A 22,810-nucleotide genomic window follows, 5' to 3' on the forward strand; every position below is an offset into this window, starting at 1 on the left:
CTGACTGATTAAAGTAAGCTTGTTAACCCATTTTGAGTTGCTTTCCTTTATCAAAGCAGATCCAAGAACCTGTATTGGCAGACACCCTGGAGACGCTGGGGTGCTTGCCGCTACACCATGTCATCCTCTCTAATCAATAAACTCTAGTGGCTCAATATTACCTGTAGGAACAAACACAAACTTATTTGTCTGACATACAAAACTCTTTTGTGGCCCCATTGAATTTTGCAACTTAATTACATGTTATTCCACTGTATATATTCTGTGGTCTCATCATAAAAATTGTTTCATTTCCTCATACATGGCATTCTTATCCACAGTATTGTGAGGCTCTGTAAAGCCAAGCATGAGCAGCTTTCCAGAGGACTACTGCTGTGAACAGCTTTCAAGGTTCTGAGTACACAGTACAGTGAACTCTCTATTTATTCAATAACAAATTAAGGCAAAACATTCACAGAAATTAAAATACAGCATTTACAATGTTATGGCTTAAAAACTTATCACTAAAGTGGCCACATAGTTTCCACCAAAGAGGTCACACAGTTTTAAACAAAGTACATTCATTTAGTCACTCAATCATTCTTAAGGAGGCAAGCCTCCTTAATTGACACAAAGTACAGAGGTCTAAAGTTTTCCACCCCTAGATCATATTGTCTTAATCTCTTCAATCAAAAAGTCCTCTTTCTTCTTAATTGGAGAAGTCCTTAACTCAATCATCTAAATAAAAAGTTCAGAGTTCTCCACCCCTAGCAAACCATGATCTTCTCAGTTTGTATTAAATACTCAAGGAGAGGTCTTTTCATTTTGACTCGAGGCTGGCTCTCTGCTTCCATGGTTCCCCTTCCATGGTCCCAGCTCCTGCCAGTTCTTTGTCCAGTGCTACCTGGGTTCAAAGGCAGACATCTCTCAGTTCTTTGTCCAGCTTCTTATGCAGTTCCTGTTCCATATTGAAGCTCACAGTGTCTGATCCACCTCAAGTCCTTCAAAGTTTTTGTTCCTGGGAAGACAAAGCTTAACAAAGCCATATACACATTGCCAGCATCCTCATCAATTCACTTTCTGCCTGTGAAATCAGCACAGACCCAACAACAAGGTCTGAGGAATCAACACAAATCATCAGTATAGTCCCTAGACCCCTGAAATAGTCAGCAAGACCCTCCTCCAGGATTTTTGTAAACATACAGCAACAAAATCCTCTTTCAGGGCTTCTGAAAAAGCAGCAAGATCCCAGGGCTTCTGTAACAACAGCACCATCCTCTATTAGCAGACGAATCTGACAAAGTAACATCAAAAATACCGACACCACAGACATGCATCCTCTCTTCTCCTCTCCTCCTTCTCTTCTCCATGTTCGCCTATCTTCTCATTTCTCAGTTCTTCTCAGTTCTCAGTTCAGTCCTCAGTTCTCATTTCTCTTCTCATCCCACTGTGGGATTCACAAGTTCTGGGTCTTAATACTTGACATAATTATGAACCTGAAACTAAGTGCTTAGTGCCTGTTATCTTGTCAATATAAGGGGATCTCCAAATTCCATTACTGTTACAGGTTCAAATGAGATAATGGATATAAAGCACTCTGTAAACCCTAAAGTACGATATAAATTATTATATTTTATTATATAATTTTGAGTTATTGTTGTTAGTATTAAATTGTTGTTGCTGTTATTATTACTTAGCCTTCAGTCACCAAGTCTCCACTCAGGTGATGACTCCATTCCTTCAACTTTCTACTATACCCTTTTTGAGCTCAAGCAATATTTATAGAGAAATAACACAGGGATGTACATTTAACAACAGGGCTATCCAAAGTGAAAAAAAAACTGTGCACACACATGTTTATAATTTTAATCTGCAATTATTAACACTTTTTTTTTTAAGTGTTTAAGCCTTGATTCGTAGACACTGGCAATTTCTATGGTGTAAATGCTCACACTGAAAATTTAATGACGACAAAACATTAAGACTGACTCTAGCACATCCCCATCCCTATGTACCAAATCTACTCTGTCCTTCATGCCTGGAATGCTCTCTATCCACAGCTACACTTCCTGGAATCCCTGAGTTTCTTTCAGGATTAAACTCAAGAACCATATTTTGCATGAGACATTTTATGGTTCCCTTCAGCTGCTTATGCTGTATTTTATACATACATAAATGAATTTTGTCTCCCTATTAGCTGGTTAACTAATTAGTTGGTCCTAATTGGTTAAAACTTCTTGGTTTGGGGTCACAGCTGCCCGCTTTGGAGAACACTCATTTGGACAGTTACTATATTAACATTAAAGTGAATCCAGGATAAGCACAAAAAAAAAAAAATGCAGTGATTCTTTTCTCCCTATAAACCAGCTAATGACTTAAATGAAAAGGTCTTTTCTTTAGGATCAGACAACAAGCAGTTTCCACAATGTTTTATTTACTACATTAATTATCTTCATTTAAACATTCGTCCCATACCTTCAAAGCAAATATTATTCCTAGAAATAAAGATCATTCCATATTTAAAAAGGCATAGCATATGAGCAAATTATTTACCAAAAAAGTGCAGCAACAGAAAAATAGGGGAAATGCATTTAAACACTAATCTAATTCAATTGGCAACTCAATAAATATCAAGTCAATAACTTACCTGGTTTTATCCTACTGTAAGGTTCATATTCATGTTCCAAGGCACAAACAATCATTTTCAAAATCCTGTGTACTGCACTGCTATCCAGGCGAAGATCAAGAGGACCTACAACAAGACTTTTTGTGGACTTCTCCTGAATATTCCCCAAATCTTCACTTTTTGTTGAAGGCAGATCTTGTTGATTTCCAGGTGCTAAATACACATACATATTTCATAATTAACATTAATTCACATTATTACGCACAAACTTTAAAATTCTTAATCCTCATGATCAGTCTGTTCAAACATCATTTGGAATAATCTAATGTCACATTTCAATGTTTATTTTTATCAAGTAAACTCATTACTGTGAATGGCACCAAACTGACATCTCTGAAAACAAAGGCTCTTCCCAACAAGCTACACAAATAAGGACATGGAAGTGAAGCTTCTTCACACCAAATTTCCCAGCATTATCTAAAAAATATAAACTCCAGCAAACCCAACTTTTACATATGTACCTAAAGGCACATACAGAAATACAATTATACAAATGAAACTTCATCTTCACTTCCCTGAGTTCAATAGCCATAGCAACTAAAGACATATTCAGTAGACATACTTTCAACAAGTTCATCTAGTCCAAGTAGAGTGGCAAGGTGATGTCTTCAAACCAAAAGCCAGGGACTGACTTCAATTCTTGGCAAAACTCTAGAAAGTATCACTAAAGCAATAGCAATATGCCACACACTATGGTAGGAACTGAGGATACAAAGCTTACAATCTAATGGGAAAAGACAAATGCAAAAAGCTGAGAAGGGAGGGAGGGAAAGAGGGATGGGAGGAGAAGATATCTGAGTCAATGAGAGAAGTCCCAAAGTAGTACAGCAAGGTGAGAAATGAGGAGATGTCTGAGTTAAGCTCTCTCCTTAAATGGAAGTTTAGAGTTCATGGTCCTACCCTCCAATCAGAGAGGCAAAAGTAGCAATCAGGTAGATTACCAGAGCTGGTGAGATCTTACAGGAAACAATTTGTAAACACTTGGAAAGTAAATCAATGATCACTAAGGGGGAGCATGGTTTCATTAAGAACAAGTCGTTTCAGATTAACTTCACTTCCTTCAGGTAAATTCTATATGTGTATTCTACCTACACATGTATTCTAATAATTCTGGATTTCAGCAAAGATTTAGATTAATTTCTTATGGGATTCTTGTGAAAAGGTAAAAAAAAACTCACAGTCCTTAAATACAAGTAGATAAATCTACAGGGAAAACATTAAGGGCAAAAGGAAATATGGCTTCCAGATCAGGCATCTATAAATAAGTACTGAAAATAAAGAAAAATGATCTAACACTTCATGAGACAGAAGACTCCATGGATTTTGAGGAGAACATGATACAACAATATGCTGTTCTTCAGTGGTTTAAAAGAGAAATCAGAATTATGTAAGCAGAATTTATAGCCAGCAGAGCAAAAATAAAGAATAGAAAAGGGAAACTATCATAGTCTCCCCAAAGAAACAAAAGTAAGAACAATAGAGTGGTAAGGCAAATATACATAAATGAAGGACAATCTAGAAGAAAGGAAGCAAAAAACCCCAATAATATTAAAAGTAAATATGTTCACTCTTTTTTGTAGTTGCTAAGAATTGGAAACAAAAGGGATGCCCACCAACTGAGTAATGGCTAAACAAGCTGAGGTATATGATTGTAATGGAGTATTATTGAGCTATATAACAAATGACAAACAGGATGATTTCAGAAAAACCTGTAAAGGCTTACAGGAACTGATGGTTATTAGTAAAGTGAACAGAACCAGGAAACCATTTTACACAGTAAAAGCAATACTGTTCGATGAAGAACTGTAAATGACTTAGCTATTCTCAACATACAGGATCTAAGACAATCCCAAAGGACTTATGATGAAGCATACTATCCATCTCCAGAGAAAGAACTGATATTGACTAAATATAAACTAAAACATACTATTTTTCACTTTCTTGCTTTCAGGTTTTTTTTTTCTTGTACAAAATGACTAATAAAGAAATGTTTTACATAATTGCACATGTATAACCTCTATTTGATTGCTTACAGTCTCAGAGAAAGAAAGGAGGGATAGAATTTGGAACTCAAAACTTTAAATAAAAATCTAAGGAAGCAAAAATAAGTAAATATGTTCACTATGTAAGCAAAACACACTGATCTCAAATACAGGATTCATAGAGACAACTTAAAGGATCATATATCCCCCAAAAGAACAAGACAAGACAAAAAAAGATGATCATAAAGCACAAAATAATACAAGAGAACTACCCAGAACTTCTAAACACAGAAAATTAAATTCCAATCAAAAGAATTCATAGATTGTCCCCACACACACACACACACAAAAAAAAAACTTAAGGGTACAAACCCCAAGATATGTAGTAGTTAAATTTAACCATTGAACTCTGAAACATTAAGTTTTGCAAGCTATCAAGAGAAAGACTATCAAATACAAAGGAAAGGAAGGTTAAATTACTTTTGCAGATAACAAAAGGTGACAAGAGACAGCTGACTCAATGGATAAGAGAGAGAGGAATGAAAAACATCTCAACAAACTAGACTAGAGACTGCATAAAATAAGAATTTCAATCTAGTAAGAACTTTTTATCCAATATGAGGTCTAATTTTATACTAAAAAAGGTAAAAAGATGAATGTAAAGTTTTATATTTAGGTTCAAAACTATAATTTTCTCAAAGATCAGGTAAGCAATACAAAAAGACAGTTTATCTAAGGATTAATATAAGTCAAGAAATGTAATAGAGCAATCAAGGAAATTAATGTAATGTTAAACTACAATGAGTAAATTGTACTGTCCAAGATGAAAGAGGTGATATTACATCTAAATTGTGTTCTGGTCACACCAATCTAGAGTAGAGTATTCAGTTATGCACACAACATTTTATAAAGGATAACAACAAGATTAAATGCATCCAGAACAGGGAGATTTAGACTGTGAGTTGGCTCAATATAATTCAATATGAATATGAGTTAAAGAATGAGCAAATATTCAGTCTAGAAAAAACTGGGGGAAGGAAGTAAGATAGCTAATGACATTATATTCATTGTCATGCTAGAAACAAACTATTTGGGATTAAAAAATTAAAGAGACCAAAAACATGAAAACTATTAAAAAGGTTCAAAACTATATACAAAGTTATAAAACATCAGATCTGCCAAACACTAAAAATCAAAAAATAAAACTGGTTATATTAATATACCAGACATTTCTGCATCAATTGTCTGGGAACAGTCAAAGAACTCAGCTAAAGAAGAGATTAAAAGCACTAATGAATTAGAGAGCTAACAATCAATAACTTGGAAGGAAGGATAAATATGGGAAAATACATCATATGAAATACAACAGATCTAACTTGAACTAAACAACAATGAATACAATAAATGGCATATAACCAAAGTAAAACTTATTAAAACAGAGTGTTTATTTTAAAAGAAGAGAAACTACTCCAGCCAGCAAATACTATTGACAAAGGGAGACCTAGCAATCAAAATTAACACTGGTTAAACTACAAGTTCATTTATAAACCATTATGTGTAACATCACATTTCAAAATAGTGAAAAGCAGTTTTCATCAATCTTGGAATGAAACTCGGTAAAACCAGACTTTTTCACAAACTCTTATAGATTATACTAAAAGAAGAAAACAAACACATATGAAGCAAAACAGCTCTATTAACATTTCTACAATGATGTAGTCTCACAATTACATTGGAATAAGCAAAACTAAATCTGAATACACAATTTGTGATAGGCCATGAAAAGAAACAAAAATGATAGTTGGACCTGAACATACTGAAGAAATCTATGCTATGGAACACAATTTCAAATATACTCATGGATCAAATTTCAATATATCTCAGAGATACAAAGATTCTAAAATAATTAAAAACTATATCTAACATAAATGGTATGTTTACCAAAAAATGACAAGTGAGAAGGTACCCAATAACTCATATATCTAACGTAAGCAAGACAGAGAGGGAGGGAGGGGAAAAAGAGAGAGAGAGACAGAGACAGAGACAGAGAGAGAGACAGACAGAGAGAGAGAGAGAGAGAGAGAGAGAGAGTGCTTGCCCACCCATAGCCCTAGGGCAGCATCAGGCCAACGGAGGGCCCCAGCATAGCAACAGGTGAGTAGGTCAAGCCCCCTGTGAGTACCAATGTAGTAGCAGGAGAGCAACCAGGCCCCTAATGCAGTCCCAGTGCTGCACCAGGATCTCAGAGAGCCCCACAGCATCACAAGACAAGCAGCCATGCCCACAACACCTGTGCAACATCAAGCAAGCAGTGAGGACAAGTACCCCCAGCACAAGAAGCTTTTAAGAGTTCCGCTCCAACCCAGAAGCAGAGCTCAACTTTAAAAGTAACAAAACAGAGGCAGCTAGGTAGCTCAGTGAATAGAGCACCAGCCCTGGAGTCAGGAGGACCTGAGTTCAAATCTGGCCTTAGACACTTAACACTTACTAGTCATGTGACCTTGGCCAAATGATAACCCCAATAACCCTATCTTCACCCTCAAAAAAAAAAAAAAGTAACAAAATGGACTGGAAAAAAAGTGCAGCAAAACGAAACCAAAAAACAAAAAAAACACCTCACCATAGATAGCCATTGTGACTGGGAAGATCAAAACACAAACTGAGAAGGGACCAACAATGTCAAAACAACTATATTCCCCAGAAGAAAAATGTGAATTGGTCTCAAGTAGTAAAAGTACTCCTGAAAGGGCTCAAAAAGGATTTTAGGGGAGGCTAGGTGGCGCAGTGAATAGAGCACTGGCCCTGGAGTCAGGAGGACATGAGTTCAAATCCAGCCTCAGACATTTAACACTTAATAGCCATGTGACTTTACACCACTTACTTAAATACAATGGCCCTGCCTTCCCCCCTCCAAAAAATAGGATTTTAAAAATCAAATAAGAGAAGTAGAAAAAACTGGGGAAAGAAATGAGAATGGTGCAAGAAAATCATGAAAAAAAAGTCAACAGCTTGATAAAGGAAGCACAAAAAATGGGAAAATACATACAAAAATTTACTGAACAACTCCTTCAAAAGTAAAATTGGCCAAATGGAAAAGGGAGTGAAAAAACTGACTGAAGAAAATAACTAATAATAGCTAATGACTCCCTGAGACATCAAGAATTAATTCAACAAAAGCAAAAGAATGAAAAAAAAATAGAAGAAAATTGTGAAATATCTCATCGGAAAATACTGACCTGAAAAATAGATTCAGAAGAGATAATTTCAGAAATATTGGACTACCTGAAAACCCTGATCAACAAAAGGACCTGGACATCACTCATCAAGAAATTATCAAAAAAAAAACTGCCCTGATATCCTAGAACCAGAGGGTAAAATGACATTTAAAGAATGCACTAATCATGTCCTGAAAGAGAATCCAAAATGAAAACAACCAGGAACATTACAGCCAAATTCCAGAGCTCCCAAGTCAAGGAGAAAATAGTTCAAAAGCCAGAAAGAAACAATTCAAATACCAGAGAGGCACAGTCAGAATTACAAATAATTTAACAGCTTCTACCTTAAAGAATCATAGGGCATAGAATATGATATTCTGCAAGTGAAAAGGGTGAGGACAATGAAATAAAAGCAATACAAAACATATATGCACCAAGTGGTACAGCATCCAAATTCTTAAAGTAGAAGTTAAGTGAGTTACAGGAGGAAGCAGACAATAAAACTATATTAGCGGTGGGACCTCATTTTTCCCCTCTCAGACCTGTAAATATAACCACAAAATAAGTAAGAAAGTTAAGGAGGTGAATAAAATTTTAGAAAAGTTAGATACTAAATAGGGATAGAAAATATTTTACTTTTTAAAACAAACTGTCTAGATTACAGAAGAGGAAACAGAATACTTAGCTCCATCTTAGAGAAAGAAATTGAACAAACCACTAATGAACTCCCTAAGAAAAAATTCCCAGGGCAAGATGGGTTCACAAAAGTTTTCTATCAAACATTTAAAGAACAGTTAATTCTAATATAATATAAACTATTTGGGAAAACAGGTGAAGGATTTCTACCAAATTTCTTTTATGACACAAATACAATACTGACACCTAAACCAGGAAGAGCTAAAACAGAAAGAAAACTACAGAGCAATTTCGCTAATGAATATTAATGCAAAAATATTAAATAAAATACTAGCAAGATAGCAGTAATGTATCACAAGGATCATAGACTATGACCAGGTAGGATTTATACCAGGAATGTAGGGCTGGTTGAATATTAGGAAAACTATCAGCATAATTGACCATATCAATAACAAAATCAACAGAAATCATATAATTATCTCAGAGATGCAGAAAAAGCTTTTCACAAGATATAGTACCCATTCCTATTAAAAACAACAACAAAAACACTAGAGAGCATAGGAATAAATGCTTTAAATAAATAAATAAATGCTTTAAATAAATCTTTAAAATGATAAACTAAATCTAAAGCAATCAACAAGTCTTATCTGTAATGGGGATAAGTTAGAAGCCTTTCCAAAAAAGATAAGGGGCAAAGAAAGGATGCCCATTATCATCACTATTATTCAATATTGTACTAGAAATGTTAACTATAGCAATAAAAGAAGAAAAAGAAACTAAATTCAGAACAGGCAATGGGGAAACAAAATTATCACTCTTTGTAGATGATATGACAGTACACTTAGAGAATTCTAAAGAATCAACCAAAAAGTAGCTGAAATAATTAACACAACTTTAGCAAAGTTGTAGGATATAAAATAAACCTGCATAAATCATCAGCATTTCTACATATCACCAACAAAGCCAAGCAGCAAGAGACAGACATAAAAATTCCATTTAAAATACTGTAGACAATATAAAATACTGCGGAGTCTACCTGCCAAGACAAACTCAGCAACTATATGAACACAATTATAAAACACTCTTCAAACAAATAAAATCAGATCTACATAACTGGAAAAAATATCCACTGGAAAAAATATCAATTGCTCATGAGTAGACCAGCCAATATAATAAAAATGACAATTCTAACTAATTTACTTATTCAGTGCCATACCAATCAAACTGCCAAAAAGAATCCTCTTACAGAGCTAGAAGAAATAATAACAAACTTTATCTGGAACACCAGTCAAGAATATCAAGGGAATTAATGAAAAAAATGCAAGTGAAAGTGGTCTAGCCATGCCAGATCTCAAACTATATTATAAAGTGATAATCATCAAAACTATGTGGTACTGGCTGAGAAATAAAGTGGTGGATCAGTGAAATAGATTAGGTATACAAGACACAGTAGTAAATAACCGAAGTAACCTGTTTCATAAAACCCAAAGACCCCAGCTTCTAAGACAAGAACTCACCATTTGACAAAAACTGCTGGGAAAACTAGAAAACAATATGGCAGAAACTAAGTATAGAGCAACATCTCATACACTATAGCAAAATAAGATCAAAATGGGTATATGATTTAGACATAAAGTATGATACCATAAGCAAATTAGGAGAGCAAGGAATAGTTTACCTGTCATATCTATGGAGAAGGGGAGCATTTATGACCAAACAAAAGAGAGCATCACAAGATGTAAAACGGATGTTTTTGACTATGTTAAATTAGAGTTTTTGCCCAAATAAAACTGAAACAACCAAGATTAGAAGGAAAGCAGAAAACTGGGAAACAACATATGTATATATAGCAAGTGTCTCTGGCAAAGGCATCATTTATCAAATACATAGAGAACTAAGGTAATAAGAATACAAGTCATCCCCCAATTTATAAATGGCTAAATGATATGATCAGGTAGCTTTCAAATGAAGAAATCAAAGCTATGCATAACTATATGGAAAAAAATGCTCTACATCACTATTGATTAGAGAAATGCAAATTAAAATAACTCTAAAATAACCTCACACTTATAAGACTGTCTAATACTGGGGCATCCAGGTGGCTCAGTGAGTAAGAGCACCGGCCCCAGAGTCGGGATAACCTGGGATCGAATCCGGGCTCAGATACTTAGCACCACACCCAGAAATAACTGGCCGTGTAACCTTGGGCAAGTTACTTGACCCCAATTGCTTTAAAAAAAAAATTGTCTAATACAACAGAAAAGAAAAATGATGTTTGAGAGGATCTGGGGAAATTGGGGATACTAATGAACAGGAACACTAATGAACTGGTGGTAGAGATTTAAATGACTGTTACATTTTGGAGAGCAATTTGAAATTATGCCCAAAGAGCAATCAAACCATACCCTTTGATCCAATACTACTAGGTTTCTATCCCAAAGAGACTCCCCCCTAAAAAAAAAAGAAAAGGTACGGGGGGGGGGAGGAGAAATGGGGCAGCAAGACAGATGACCTACTTATACAAAAATATCTTCAGCAGCTCTTTTTGTGGTGGCTAAGAACTGGAAATTGAGAGGATGCCCATCAACTGGGGAATGGCTGAACAAGTAGTAGTATATGAATGTAATGGAATACTATCGTGCTATAAGAAATGAGCAGGATGATTTCAGAAAAACCTGTAAAGATTTACATGAACTGATGCAAAGCAAAGTAAGCAAGAGAACAATATACACAGTAACAACAATGTTGTATGTATGATCACTGAATGACTTAGCTATTCTTAGTGATAAAATGATACAAGAAAATTCCAAAGGACTCATGATGAAAAATGCTATTCATATATCCACAGAAAGAATTGAATGGAGATCGAAGCATACTATTTTCATTTTCTTTATTTTTTTTCTTTTGGTCTGTTTCTTCTTTCACAATATAACTATTATGGAAATATGATTTACATGACTACAAATATATATTTTACTCTATTCAATTGCTCATCTTAGGGAAGAGGGAGGAGCAGGACAGAGAAAATTTAGAATTCATATTTTTTAAATGAATGTTAAAACTGTCCTTATGTGTAACTGGAAAAAATAAAATACTTTATTTTAAAATAGAGTAAGGATTATCTATAAATGGAAAGGTTTTCCATATGTACCTGTTTGCAAATGACATTACATACATATATATACATATGTGTGTGCGTGTATATATACATATATATATATATATATATTCCTTGTGTTTGACAATATTAAGTCTCAATGAAATTTAAAATCATTTAGAGGAGCCCAGCATAACAATCCAAACCAGAAAGTCAAGTAGATACTGATTATAATCAGTAACTCAACAAGTACTCCTTAAGGACATAATATGTACCCAGAACAATTCTTTGAGCTAGAGATACAAAAAAAGAAAAAGGAGCTCACAATCTAATATGGAAGACAACATGTAAATAAGTATGTGGAAACAAGATACATACATTAGAAACTGGAGATACTTAACAAAGGGAAGTGACTAGCATTAATGAGGATTAAGCAAAGATTATGGCAAAGAGTGAGGTTTCATCTAGGATTTTAAGGAAGCTAGATAAGACAGGATGTGAGAATCAAGAGGGAAAGAATACTAGACATGGATGACATCCAGTGAACATGCAAAGAACTGGAAGATAGATTATTTTGTGTGGGAGGTATAGCAAAGAGGTCAGTGTCTTTAGACAGTAGAATATGTTAAGGAGACAGAGAGTTAAGGTATAAGAAAACTAGAAAACAGGGCAACTAGGTGGAGCAATGAATTAAGCACCAGCTGAGTTCAAATCCGGCCTCAGACACTTAACACAAAACTAGCCGTGTGACCTTGGGAAAGTCGCTTAACCCCAAAAGCCCTCCAAAAAAAGAAAAAAAAAAGGCAAAAAGAAAACTAGGAAAGAGGGAGGTAAAGTTATAAAGAGTTTTCAATTCCAAACACAGCATTTCACATTTTTCCTGGAGATGAAAGAGAACCATCAAATTTTACTGAAAGAGGGGATGATGGAAGGAGGATATGTATGGCATGTTCAGATTTATGCTTTAGGGAGATTACTTTGATAGTCGAGTGGAGGATAGTTTGGAAGGAGAAACTTGTGACAGGATGACCAACTAGCAGGCTAGTGCAGTAGTCCAGATATGAGGAGATGAGGAACGTCGCAAATCTATGTCAAGGGAGAGGAATATTTGAGAAACGTTACAAAGGTAAAATTGGCAAACCTTGGTAACAGAATGAATATGGCAGAGGTCAAAGAAAAGAGAACTAAAAGAAGACACCTAAATTGCAATCCTAGGGGACTGAGAAGGTGGCAGTGTCCTCAATGGTAAAAGGGAGGTTAGGAAAAAGGGAGAACTTTGGGGGAAAGATAATGAGTTCAGTTTTGGACATACTGAGTTGGATATGTCTAAAAAGCAACTGGAGATGCAAGACTGGAGGTTAGGAGAAATGAATAGTGCTGGTAAGAGGATTTGAGAATATCTTCAGAGAAATGATTATTGAACTCAACAGAGCTGACTGGGAAATCCAAAGAAAATAGCACAGTGAGTTACTTTTCCAGTCCAGGTCAGCATAGGGAGATAAAGCAGTCTGTGACCACTGGGGACAAGGTCTGGCCAGGGGTACACTGTACTGAGCATTTCAAAGTTTAGGAAATGTAATCAAGGATAAGACATGGCTTCATATAAATACTAGAGAGTGACTTCATGCAGACTGAGGGAAAAAGTGCCAATAGGCAACTTTTTTGCTTACTACTCAGCTGAAGGTCACAGATTCAGGATGAAAAGAGAGACTTGCACTTGGAAATACTATTCTAGGGTGAGGAGTAGTTACAGCACCCAGGCAATAGACTGATAAAGAACAAGTTCAGTAGCAAGCAGCAGCAGTATGGTTCACCCCAGGAGCAGGAGGTTTCATTCCCAGCTTCAAAGCAAATCTGAAGCCAACAATGGAATAAGCATAGTAGAAATACTAGATCAAAACGAAGCCTACAGTTCTGCCACTCTGAACCAGCACTGTTTTCCATGACTGAGCTTCACATGGTCATGATTGAATCCATCAGTGCCTATTGTTGCACAGATCCAAACCCAGTTCAGGAACTTGCAGGGCTCAAACCAATGAGCAACAATAAAACTTTGTCCTACATCAGATAACTTAAGGAGCACTGAAAGCTTGCAGGTCCCCAGCCTGAGTTGCCCCTCAATCAACATAACACTCAATATCTGAAGTAAGCAGCAAGAGGACCAGCCAAGACTGCTGTAAAAAGAAGAAAACCAAATTAAGAGTAACAAAAATGAAAAGGGTGAATCTACCTCCAACGAATGGGAAATTAAAACAATAATTAGGAATTATTTTGCCCAATTGTATGAGCATAAATTTGACAATCTTAGTGAAATGGATGAATATTTACAAAAATATAAATTGCCCAGATTAACTGAAGAGGAAGTAAATTACTTAAATAACCCCATCTCAGAAAAAGAAATTGAACAAGCCATAAACAAACTACCTAGGAAAAAAATCTCCAGGGCCAGATGGATTTACTAGCGAATTCTATCAAACATTTAAAGAACAATTGATTCCAATACTTTACACACTATTTGGGAAAAATGGTGAAGAAGGAGTCCTACCAAATTCTTTTTATTACACAAATATGGCACTAATACCTAAACCGGGAAGAGACAAAACAGAGAAAGAAAATTATAAACCAATTTCCCTCAAGAATATAGACACAAAAATTTCAAATAAAATATTAGCAAAAAGACTTCAGCAACTTATCACAAGAATAATACACTTTGATCAGGTAGGATTTACTCCAGGAATTCAAGGATGGTTCAATATCAGGAAAACTATCAGTATAATTGAGCATATCAACAACAAAACTAGCAGAAACAATATGATTATTTCAATAGATGTAGAAAAGGCTTTTGATAAAACAAAACATTCCTTCCTATTAAAACACTAGAAAGTATAGGAATAAATGGAGTCTTCCTTAAAATATTAAGTACCATCTATCTCAAACCATCAGCCAGTATTATATGTAATGGGGATAAGCTAGAAGCATTTCCATTAAGATCAGGGGTGAAACAAGGATGTCCACTATGACCCCTCTTATTCAATGTAGTACTAGAAATGTAAGCAGTAGCAATAAGAGAAGAAAAATAAATTAAAGGAATCAAATTAGGCAAAGAATAGACTAAGCTGTCACTCTTTGTAGATGATATGATGATACACTTAGAGAATCCTAGAGAATCAAGTAAAAAACTACTTGAGATAATAAATAAATTTGGCAAAGTCGCAGGATATAAAATAAACCCATATAAATGCTCAACATTCCTATATATTTCTAACAAAATCCAACAGCAAGAGATAGAAAGAGAAATCCCATTTAAAGTTACTGAAGACATTATAAAATATTTGGGAATCTACCTGCCAAAACAAACTCAGGACCTATATGAACACAATTACAAAACATTTTTCACACAAATACTGTTTAATGTGAAGGTATTTGCAGATCCTATATGTAACTGTATGCTGCTGGGGGGTGGGGGGGAGAGAAAATTTGAAACTCAAGGGAATGTGGAACTGAATCTTGTAAACTAAAAGTAAACAAATTTATTTTTTAAAAAAAGAAAAGGGTCAAAGGAGAAAATAGAATAACTGGAGGGTGATATAGGATGGAAGGAAATATAGTTAGTTTTTCACAATATAACTACTATGGAAATGTTTTGCATGGATGTACATGTATGGCTTATATTGAATTGCTTGTCTTCTCAGTGGGGGGAGAATCTGGAACTCATAGAGCTTTAAAAACAAATGTTGAAAAATTGTTTTTGCATGCAACCAGGAAATATGATATACAGGAAATGGAGTATGGAAATCGCTCTTACCTTACAAGAAAGTAAGGGAGGACAGAAGAGATGGCAGAGTGGGGGAAGGAGTAATTAGTAGGCTTGCCATCTTGGTGTGGGAGGAAGGGGAGAGATGGGGAGATAATGTGGAACTCAAAATCTTGTGGAAATGAATGTTGAAAAGTAAAAGTAAATAAATTCTGGAGAAAAAAAGAATACTAGTGGAAAAAAGTGGAAAAGAAATGACAGCTGTGAAAGAAAGAACTGGAAAGGGAGCAGCTCAGCACAAAAGGTACATTTAAAACCTTGAACAAGCAACAAACTTCTTGAAAAAGCAAAAGGGACTAGAATGAAGACTATGACTCCATGAAACAAGAAAAATAATGAAGTCAAAAGACGGAAAAAAATATAAGAAAATGTAAAGTATCTCAGAGCAGAAAAGAGTGACCTAAAAAACCGATAAAAGACCATCATTTTAAGAATCATTTTACTACTTAACACTTTCCCTCCTAAAAAAAAAAAAAGAGCCTCGACATCATACTTCAAGAAATCTTAACAGGAATCTGTCTACATCTTTTACAACCAGAAGGCAAAGTAGAAGTAGAAAGATTCCACCATTCACCTACTGAAAGAAACCACAAAATGAAAACTCCCAGGAATATTATTATCAAAATCTAGCTCTTCAGGGTCAAAGAAAAATACTGCAAGCAGACTGAAATAAAGAATTCAAGTACCAAGGAGTCAGGATAATCAAAATTATACAACTCACACTGGACTCCATCATTATCTTGTCCCTAGGAAACCTCTTCAACAGGAAACCCATCATTCAATGAGTGTGCATTATCTTTGGTATTCACAATTCATCAGTATCCTCAGTATTTTCTGCCTCTAACTATAAGAGCTGGACAGTGAAGCAAAAAATTCTTCCCAAAGCCTCCACTCAAAGAGGACTTGAAAATCAGTCAGCCCTTCATTTCCCATGAGAGTCTCTATCATGCTTCCAAACTGGATAACTTCTTTCACATGTGCCCTCCCTTCCCACCTCGTCAGCTTCCTCTTTTGTGTATAATCTTTCCCCTTTTGATTATAAACTCCTTAAAGGTAAGAACTGTCTTTTTCTCTTATTTGTATCATCAGTGCTTAGCATAGTGCCTGACATAAATGCTTAATATTTACCAACTAACATGAGATTTAGTAGTCACCATTATAAAGTGGAAACCTTGAGATATATTTCAGAAGGCAAAGGATATAGGCTTACAGTCTAGAATAACTTAACAAGAAAATCTGAGTGTAATCACACCAGGTAAAAAATGGATCTTTAATGAAATAAAAGACTTTCAAGCATTCCTGATGAAAAGATAAGAGCTAGAAAAACATAAGAAGGTAAATATGACTTGATAATCATATGACAATCAACAAGGATAAACTGTTAATGTGTGAATATGATACATATGTCCCCTCTGAATTCCAGAATCATCAGGGGTCACAGAGAGACTAAAAGAAAGAAAGTCTGGGAATGTTTCTGTTATATCTTGATGATGCTAAAAGAAGAATGCACCAGGGGAGAGTTGGGAGAAGAAGTACACTAGATAATCAAAGGAAGAGGAAGATTAAGGAAATTATCTCACATTATCAGGGTGCCCAAGTTGGATTCTTTACAAAGAAGGGGAAGGGGAGCAGATGACATTTGAACCTACCCTAGTCTGAACTGATCAAAGGAGGAAAGAAAACTTTCACACAGAGAGGCGAATAAAAAATACATTTTATTCAACAGGAAAATAGGAGGGAAAGAGGGGAATGGAGAAGGGGTAATGAAAGGCAGTAGGTTAAGGGAGGGAAAAATTCTAAGCAAAACAAACAAAAGATGCACAAAAATATTTAGAGTTAGTTTTAAGGTGTTAAAAAATCAGAATCTGAAGGGGTTCTTGTTAAATGGGTAATGGCTGAAAAAAATTATGGTATATAAGTGTATTAGAATATTATTATACTGTAAGAAATGATGAAAAGGATGCTTTCAAGGAAACTTGAAAAGACATGAATGAAGGGATGCAGAAAAAAATGAGCAAAAACAGAACAATTTATACAATGACAATATCAACAAGATATTCAAGTGAAAAATTTAGGAATTCTCATCAGTCTAATTAATGGTGAAAGACTCAGTTTGGAATGAGAAATGTGTGTATTTGTGTATGTATATGTGTATAATATATGTATTACATATATATACATAGAGATATTTACATAGATTTTTTTTCCTTTTCAACATTAACAATGTAGAAATTTATTTTCTTGACTATACATGTTTGTAATGGGAATTTTTTCATTCTCAATTAGGAGAGGAAGGAGAACACAAGGAATTTTGCTTACTGAAAAAAAAATTAAGGGTTTTTTTCCCCCTCAAGAGCTCATTGGTAACTAAGGAAAGAGAAGTTTCAGAGTTGAATGATGAGGTCAGAAGTCAGACTCTTGAAAATCAAAAAAAGAATGAGAGGAATGAAGGTATCCATCATAGACAGCTTTCTCAAGCAGTTTAGCCAGAGTAGGGAGGAGAAAGATGGAACAACAGCTAGCAAGGATGGATGGATCAAGGGTTTTTTCTGGATGGGAGACACCTGGGCTTGCTTATTAGCAACAAGGAGCTTATAAATTTATAAGCAGAGATTAGACATGGAGAAATTGAAGCTATGTCAGAGAGTGGGGATGTAGAGAGGCCAATCTGCTAGAGAAGACATTATGGAATAGAATCACTTATGCATGTAGTGAGGTTTACCTTGGCAAGGAGGTCTATTTCATTATGTGAGATGGGTGGAGGAGGTAGTTACAAAGGGCATCTAAGTCATGTGAGATGAGGAAGGGAGAAGGAGAAGCTCTCAGTGAATAGCCTCAGGTTTTTTTTTTTCAGTTGGCTAAGAGATTGAGTTAAAACAGATCAAAAGGAAATATGAGAAGGGATAAAAAGTTTGGGATAATGAGTCAATTGGAAAGGGGTAAAAAGATGTCTTTGCCACAATGAGGACTGAATTGAGATCATGTAATCAACATTTAATGACTATTGTCAGGGCAGTTTCAAGATTTTTCATCTTTTTTCAGCATGTAATTAGCAATAAAGGCAATGGGATGATGACAAAAGTCCAAGGTTGAAGTATGGCAAGACAAGATTGTAAGGAGAGAAGGGGGCAAAGGATTCCAGAGATTAGGACAGCACAGAGTTGAACTGGTTTACGAAGAGGTAAAGATGGGGAAAAAAGGTGTAACTAAGTGCAGGAGTGATGACCTGAGAAAGAATTGAGGGGTTGAGGGATTAGAGAACATAGTGAGGACAAAGAACAAGGTTAGGAATTACAAGGTACAAGGAGTGGTAGAATGACAACAGATTGTGAACAGATAAGGGAATTTCAGAGTTTATAAACATGAAATTGACACATTTCATGGCTGATGGCAAGATCGAAGGTAAAATGAATCAGTGTGTAGCTACAGTAGGGTGAAGGAATAGGTCGCGGGAAATGAGTAAATTAAAGACCTGAGAGATTAAGGTGCTTGTGGTTGCATATGCATTTTGAAGTCCCCTAGTATAAGAGAAAGAGAAAAAGAAGAAAAAAATGTGAAACAAGCACTGAAATCCATGACAAAAGAAGGAGATTGGGGCAGCTAGGTGGCACAGTGAATAGAGTGCTGCTGGCCCTTGAATCAGGAGGACTTGAGTTCAAATTCAATCTCAGACAATTAATACTTACTAGCCATGTGACCTTGAGCAAGTCACTTAACCCCCAACTGCCCTGCCTTCCCTGCTGCAAAAAAAAAAAGGAGATTATCCTAGAAGTCAGTATACAAAAGTTACCAGAATTCTGATAGGATGTTAGAAATAAACTGAATAAACCTCAAAGAAGATTCCATAAGGTTCACTAAGTGACAACAGAAGAGGGAGAGCTTAAAAGTGGCAATAGGGAGTATGGTATTCCATCCGTAATTGGGGGGAATGATTAAAAGTGCAACTAGTTTTGGAAAAAGTAGTCAGGAAAGGGTTGTTATCAGGAGGAAGCCCAAGTTGAATAAAAGTCAAAAGATGAAAGGAGTGGGAAAGGAAAAGATTTAAGATGAAAGAAAATTGTACATATTACTTAAATGCATATTAATTGAAAATTATAATATTCAGTGAATCAAGTTAGTATATTAGTACATCTTTTGATAGACATTATAGACAGACTCAGTATTGAATAAGAGGACAGCAGTGAGCTGGATCACATTAGAGAAACCACATGGTGTTTCTTCAATGTTACAACATATTGCCCTGCTACAAAATCACATTTTTAATACCAATATTCTCCTGGAAATGCAACATGGTTTTGAATCATGAAAAGTCATTGTCTCAGAAGAATCAAAATAGCAATATGAAGTTAATATGCATTAAGTATAAGTAGGCTGCAATATATTACCCATGAGGGCTTGCTTCCCCATGAGAAGTGTTGTTGTTTGTGTTGTATGTTTATTTGTCCTTGCCCATTGACAGACTGCAAATCCCATGAAGCCAGGATCTATATTTCAATATCTAGCATAGCATTTGGCACATAGTAAAGCCCTAAATACCATTGTTTCTGAATAAACAAGTTAATCTGGCATATTTAAGGATATGCTTCATAAAGACATCAATTATATTTTTCATTATTTTAATAAGCATTGCTATATATCATGTTTATATAATAATACATAATAAAGTGGCAGCATTACTTTGAACAGATAAACCAAGTCTTTCTCTGATTAGATGTGGAGAAGGGATAGAAGAACAAAGTAAAAAGCTGCTTCTGGTCCTTAGAAATTACTGTGCATGCATGTTAATAGCAAATTTTCCCTTCTCCAGTAGGGGGAGCTCATGAACTGGGTGCCTAGGCCCTCATTTTTTCCCTGGTTAAAGGGATAACTTTGTTGGTTTATTTGCAGCTGAGAGAACCAATGTTCCTGGTCATTAAGATAATAAATTCTACTTTTCCCTAACCCTCCCCAAGGCTCCCTCTTACAAGGTTAAACTCAGTAAATGTCTAAAATAGAACTCAGTATCTTCCCACCACCATCAACTCCTCTTTCAAAGGTTTCTATTTCTATTTTCTATTTACCATCATTCTTCCAATCTCCCAAATTCACAATTTCAGATCATCCTCAATTACTCACTCTCCCTTCACCCCACATTTGCAATCAGTGGACAAATTTTGTCATTTCTGCCATGTTTTTTTTTTTTTTTTTTTGCATTTGTTCCTTTCTCACTCCTCATTTAACTACGACTTTAGTTCAAGAACTCACTTAGACTATTGCAATGGCCTCCTAATTGGTGTCCCTGCCTCAAAGCTCTCTTTACTCTAATCTGTCCTCCTCAAAGTGATTTTCTTTACATGCAGGTCTCACCAAGTCAGTACTCTACTCAATAAATTCCAATATCTCCCTATTACCACTAAAACAGAAATATCCCTGTTTAGCCTTTAAAGCATGTCACAATCTGATTTTCTATCCTTTTGGTGTTCTCCTAAATCAATATTTTGGTTATAGTATTCTAGGACTTACTGCAATAAGCTGAATGTAATCTACAAATATCTCTGTGGGTGAATGAATCTGTTAATGAACATTCAAGGCAAACACTTTATAACAAGAAAAACTACTTCTTAAATAATTAGCAAACAACAAATATACCTAGATATTCTATATTCTAGCCTTTTCAGCAGATTTTTTACCTAAGATGTGGTCTACAACTGAAGTCATTTAAAAATCTGCCCGTTTCCTCCCATATTTTCATCAAGGATACCCCTGATTAATGTGTAGATCATTTTCCTTTTAAGTTTACTGGTAAATAGAAAGTAGATATATGTTAAGTAGTTGATGCTGTTCCCTTAATTACTTTTTGTGGTGATAATATGATCCAGAGTTTTTGTCTCATTGTTTAGTATCATTTCCTCTTTCAGATTCTTTGAAAATGCTACTTCAATGCTATTAGAATTGTCTCAATTTAAGCCTGGATTTATTTTCTATATACATAACTTGTTTATTCTATCTGTTCTCTTCATCTTTTTTAATTCAAATTCCACTGAGGTACTTAAAGTCTAAGAGTACTAGTTACACTTCAATCTTTAATGAAAATGGCATTTTTAGAAATGCTGACAGATCTGTTACATTTTATATCTGTTTACTATTCTTCCCAGCAGAAACTTGGGACACTACTCATAAAATCACCAGGTTCTGAAAGATGGACAGCTATCTTACCAGGGTTCATCCAGATTTTCATCTTATTTCCCAAACATTTCCAGACCATGCTGCCATGCAAGCACATCTTCCCCCTTTCCAGGACCCCTTTACCTACTGTATACCCACATTCAAATGCAAGCTCTTTGAAAGGAACAATGTTTATTGTCTTGTTTATATTTATCTATCCAAGTGCTTAGCACAATGTCTGGCACCAAGTAATGACTTAATAAATGCTTTAATTATCTACTGGCCTCTTTTCAATTTCATCTATAAGTGATTCAACTTCATCTCTAAATGATCTGGATTATGTCTTGGGCAAAGACTTCTTCAAATTCACTCTTCCAAGTCTATCCCCCATCTACTCCTCTATGTTTTGTGAAGCATTATTCGAAATTTTCCACTGTCCTCTTCCATAATGTTCTGCAGATGACTTTTTATTTTAAAACACTGGTGTCTTTTGGCTACCATGTTCTCCACTTGGCAAGAAAATCAAGTGATTTCTCATTAAGGCAGTTGTTTATAGCAATTAAACTTCTGTAGGAAACAGTAATAGTCTGTGTTGGTGTTTTCTTTTACCTATAAGCTTATTTGAATAAGTTGGAGCTAGTGTAATTACAAAGACTGTCTTCTTGTTAACCTTTCTTCTCTTTTCATATTGATTTTATCTTAGCTCTAACTAGTTAAACAGTCTGACTACACAAAGAGAGCTAGCAAAAATGGGGAAAAAAAACACTAAATTAGGACTCAGAAGACCTGGTTTTAAGTTTTATTTTTGTCACTTTTACTACTATGGTGATCTCCAGCAAATGATTTCATGTCTCTAAAGCTTAGCTTCCTGATCTGTAAAGTGAAGAAGATGAACTAAAGGTAACTGTGGTCTCTTGAAGCCCAAAATTGAAGTTCCTATCAAGTAACTCCCATATCTTTAATCACCACTTTTCTACAAGCTAAAATATGGGTTATTTCATTTGTGGGATAAAGTTTACGGCTCTTTGTCTAGACACAGAAGTTTCCAAAGTGGGCAATACCACCCTGGGGGGGCACTGGAATGATCCAGGGGGACAGTAGGAACTTCAGGTGCAATTGAGTGGTGTTGAATAAAAATAAGGGGGCAGTGGAAGCATAAGGAAAGAAGAAAAGATTAAAAAAAAGAAAAAAGAAGCATAAGGAAAGAAGAAAAGATAAGAAAAAATTTTTTAAATTGTTCATAACTGTTTCATCTGC

At 35.2% G+C, this 22,810-nt stretch overlaps 1 protein-coding gene across 10 annotated transcripts in view; it reads right to left on the reverse strand.

Annotated features, from left to right (window-relative positions):
* VPS13B (vacuolar protein sorting 13 homolog B) overlaps positions 1-22,810 on the reverse strand; it is a 1,080,499-nt gene that overhangs the window by 925,706 nt on the left and 131,983 nt on the right. For all 10 annotated transcript variants that reach the window (XR_011167006.1, XM_069081095.1, XM_069081089.1 and 7 more), the window contains exon 13: positions 2,627-2,818. Coding sequence is in view for 9 of the 10 variants with exons in the window: in XM_069081095.1 (XP_068937196.1) it covers positions 2,627-2,818 (192 nt within the window). In the remaining variant the exon portion in view is untranslated. The remainder of the gene's footprint in view (positions 1-2,626; positions 2,819-22,810) is intronic.

Source organism: Petaurus breviceps, unplaced genomic scaffold, assembly GCF_028583685.1.
Source record: "Petaurus breviceps papuanus isolate PSGF00001 unplaced genomic scaffold, PetGlider_PUasm1.0 98, whole genome shotgun sequence".
NCBI classification, from domain to species: Eukaryota; Metazoa; Chordata; class Mammalia; order Diprotodontia; family Petauridae; genus Petaurus; species Petaurus breviceps.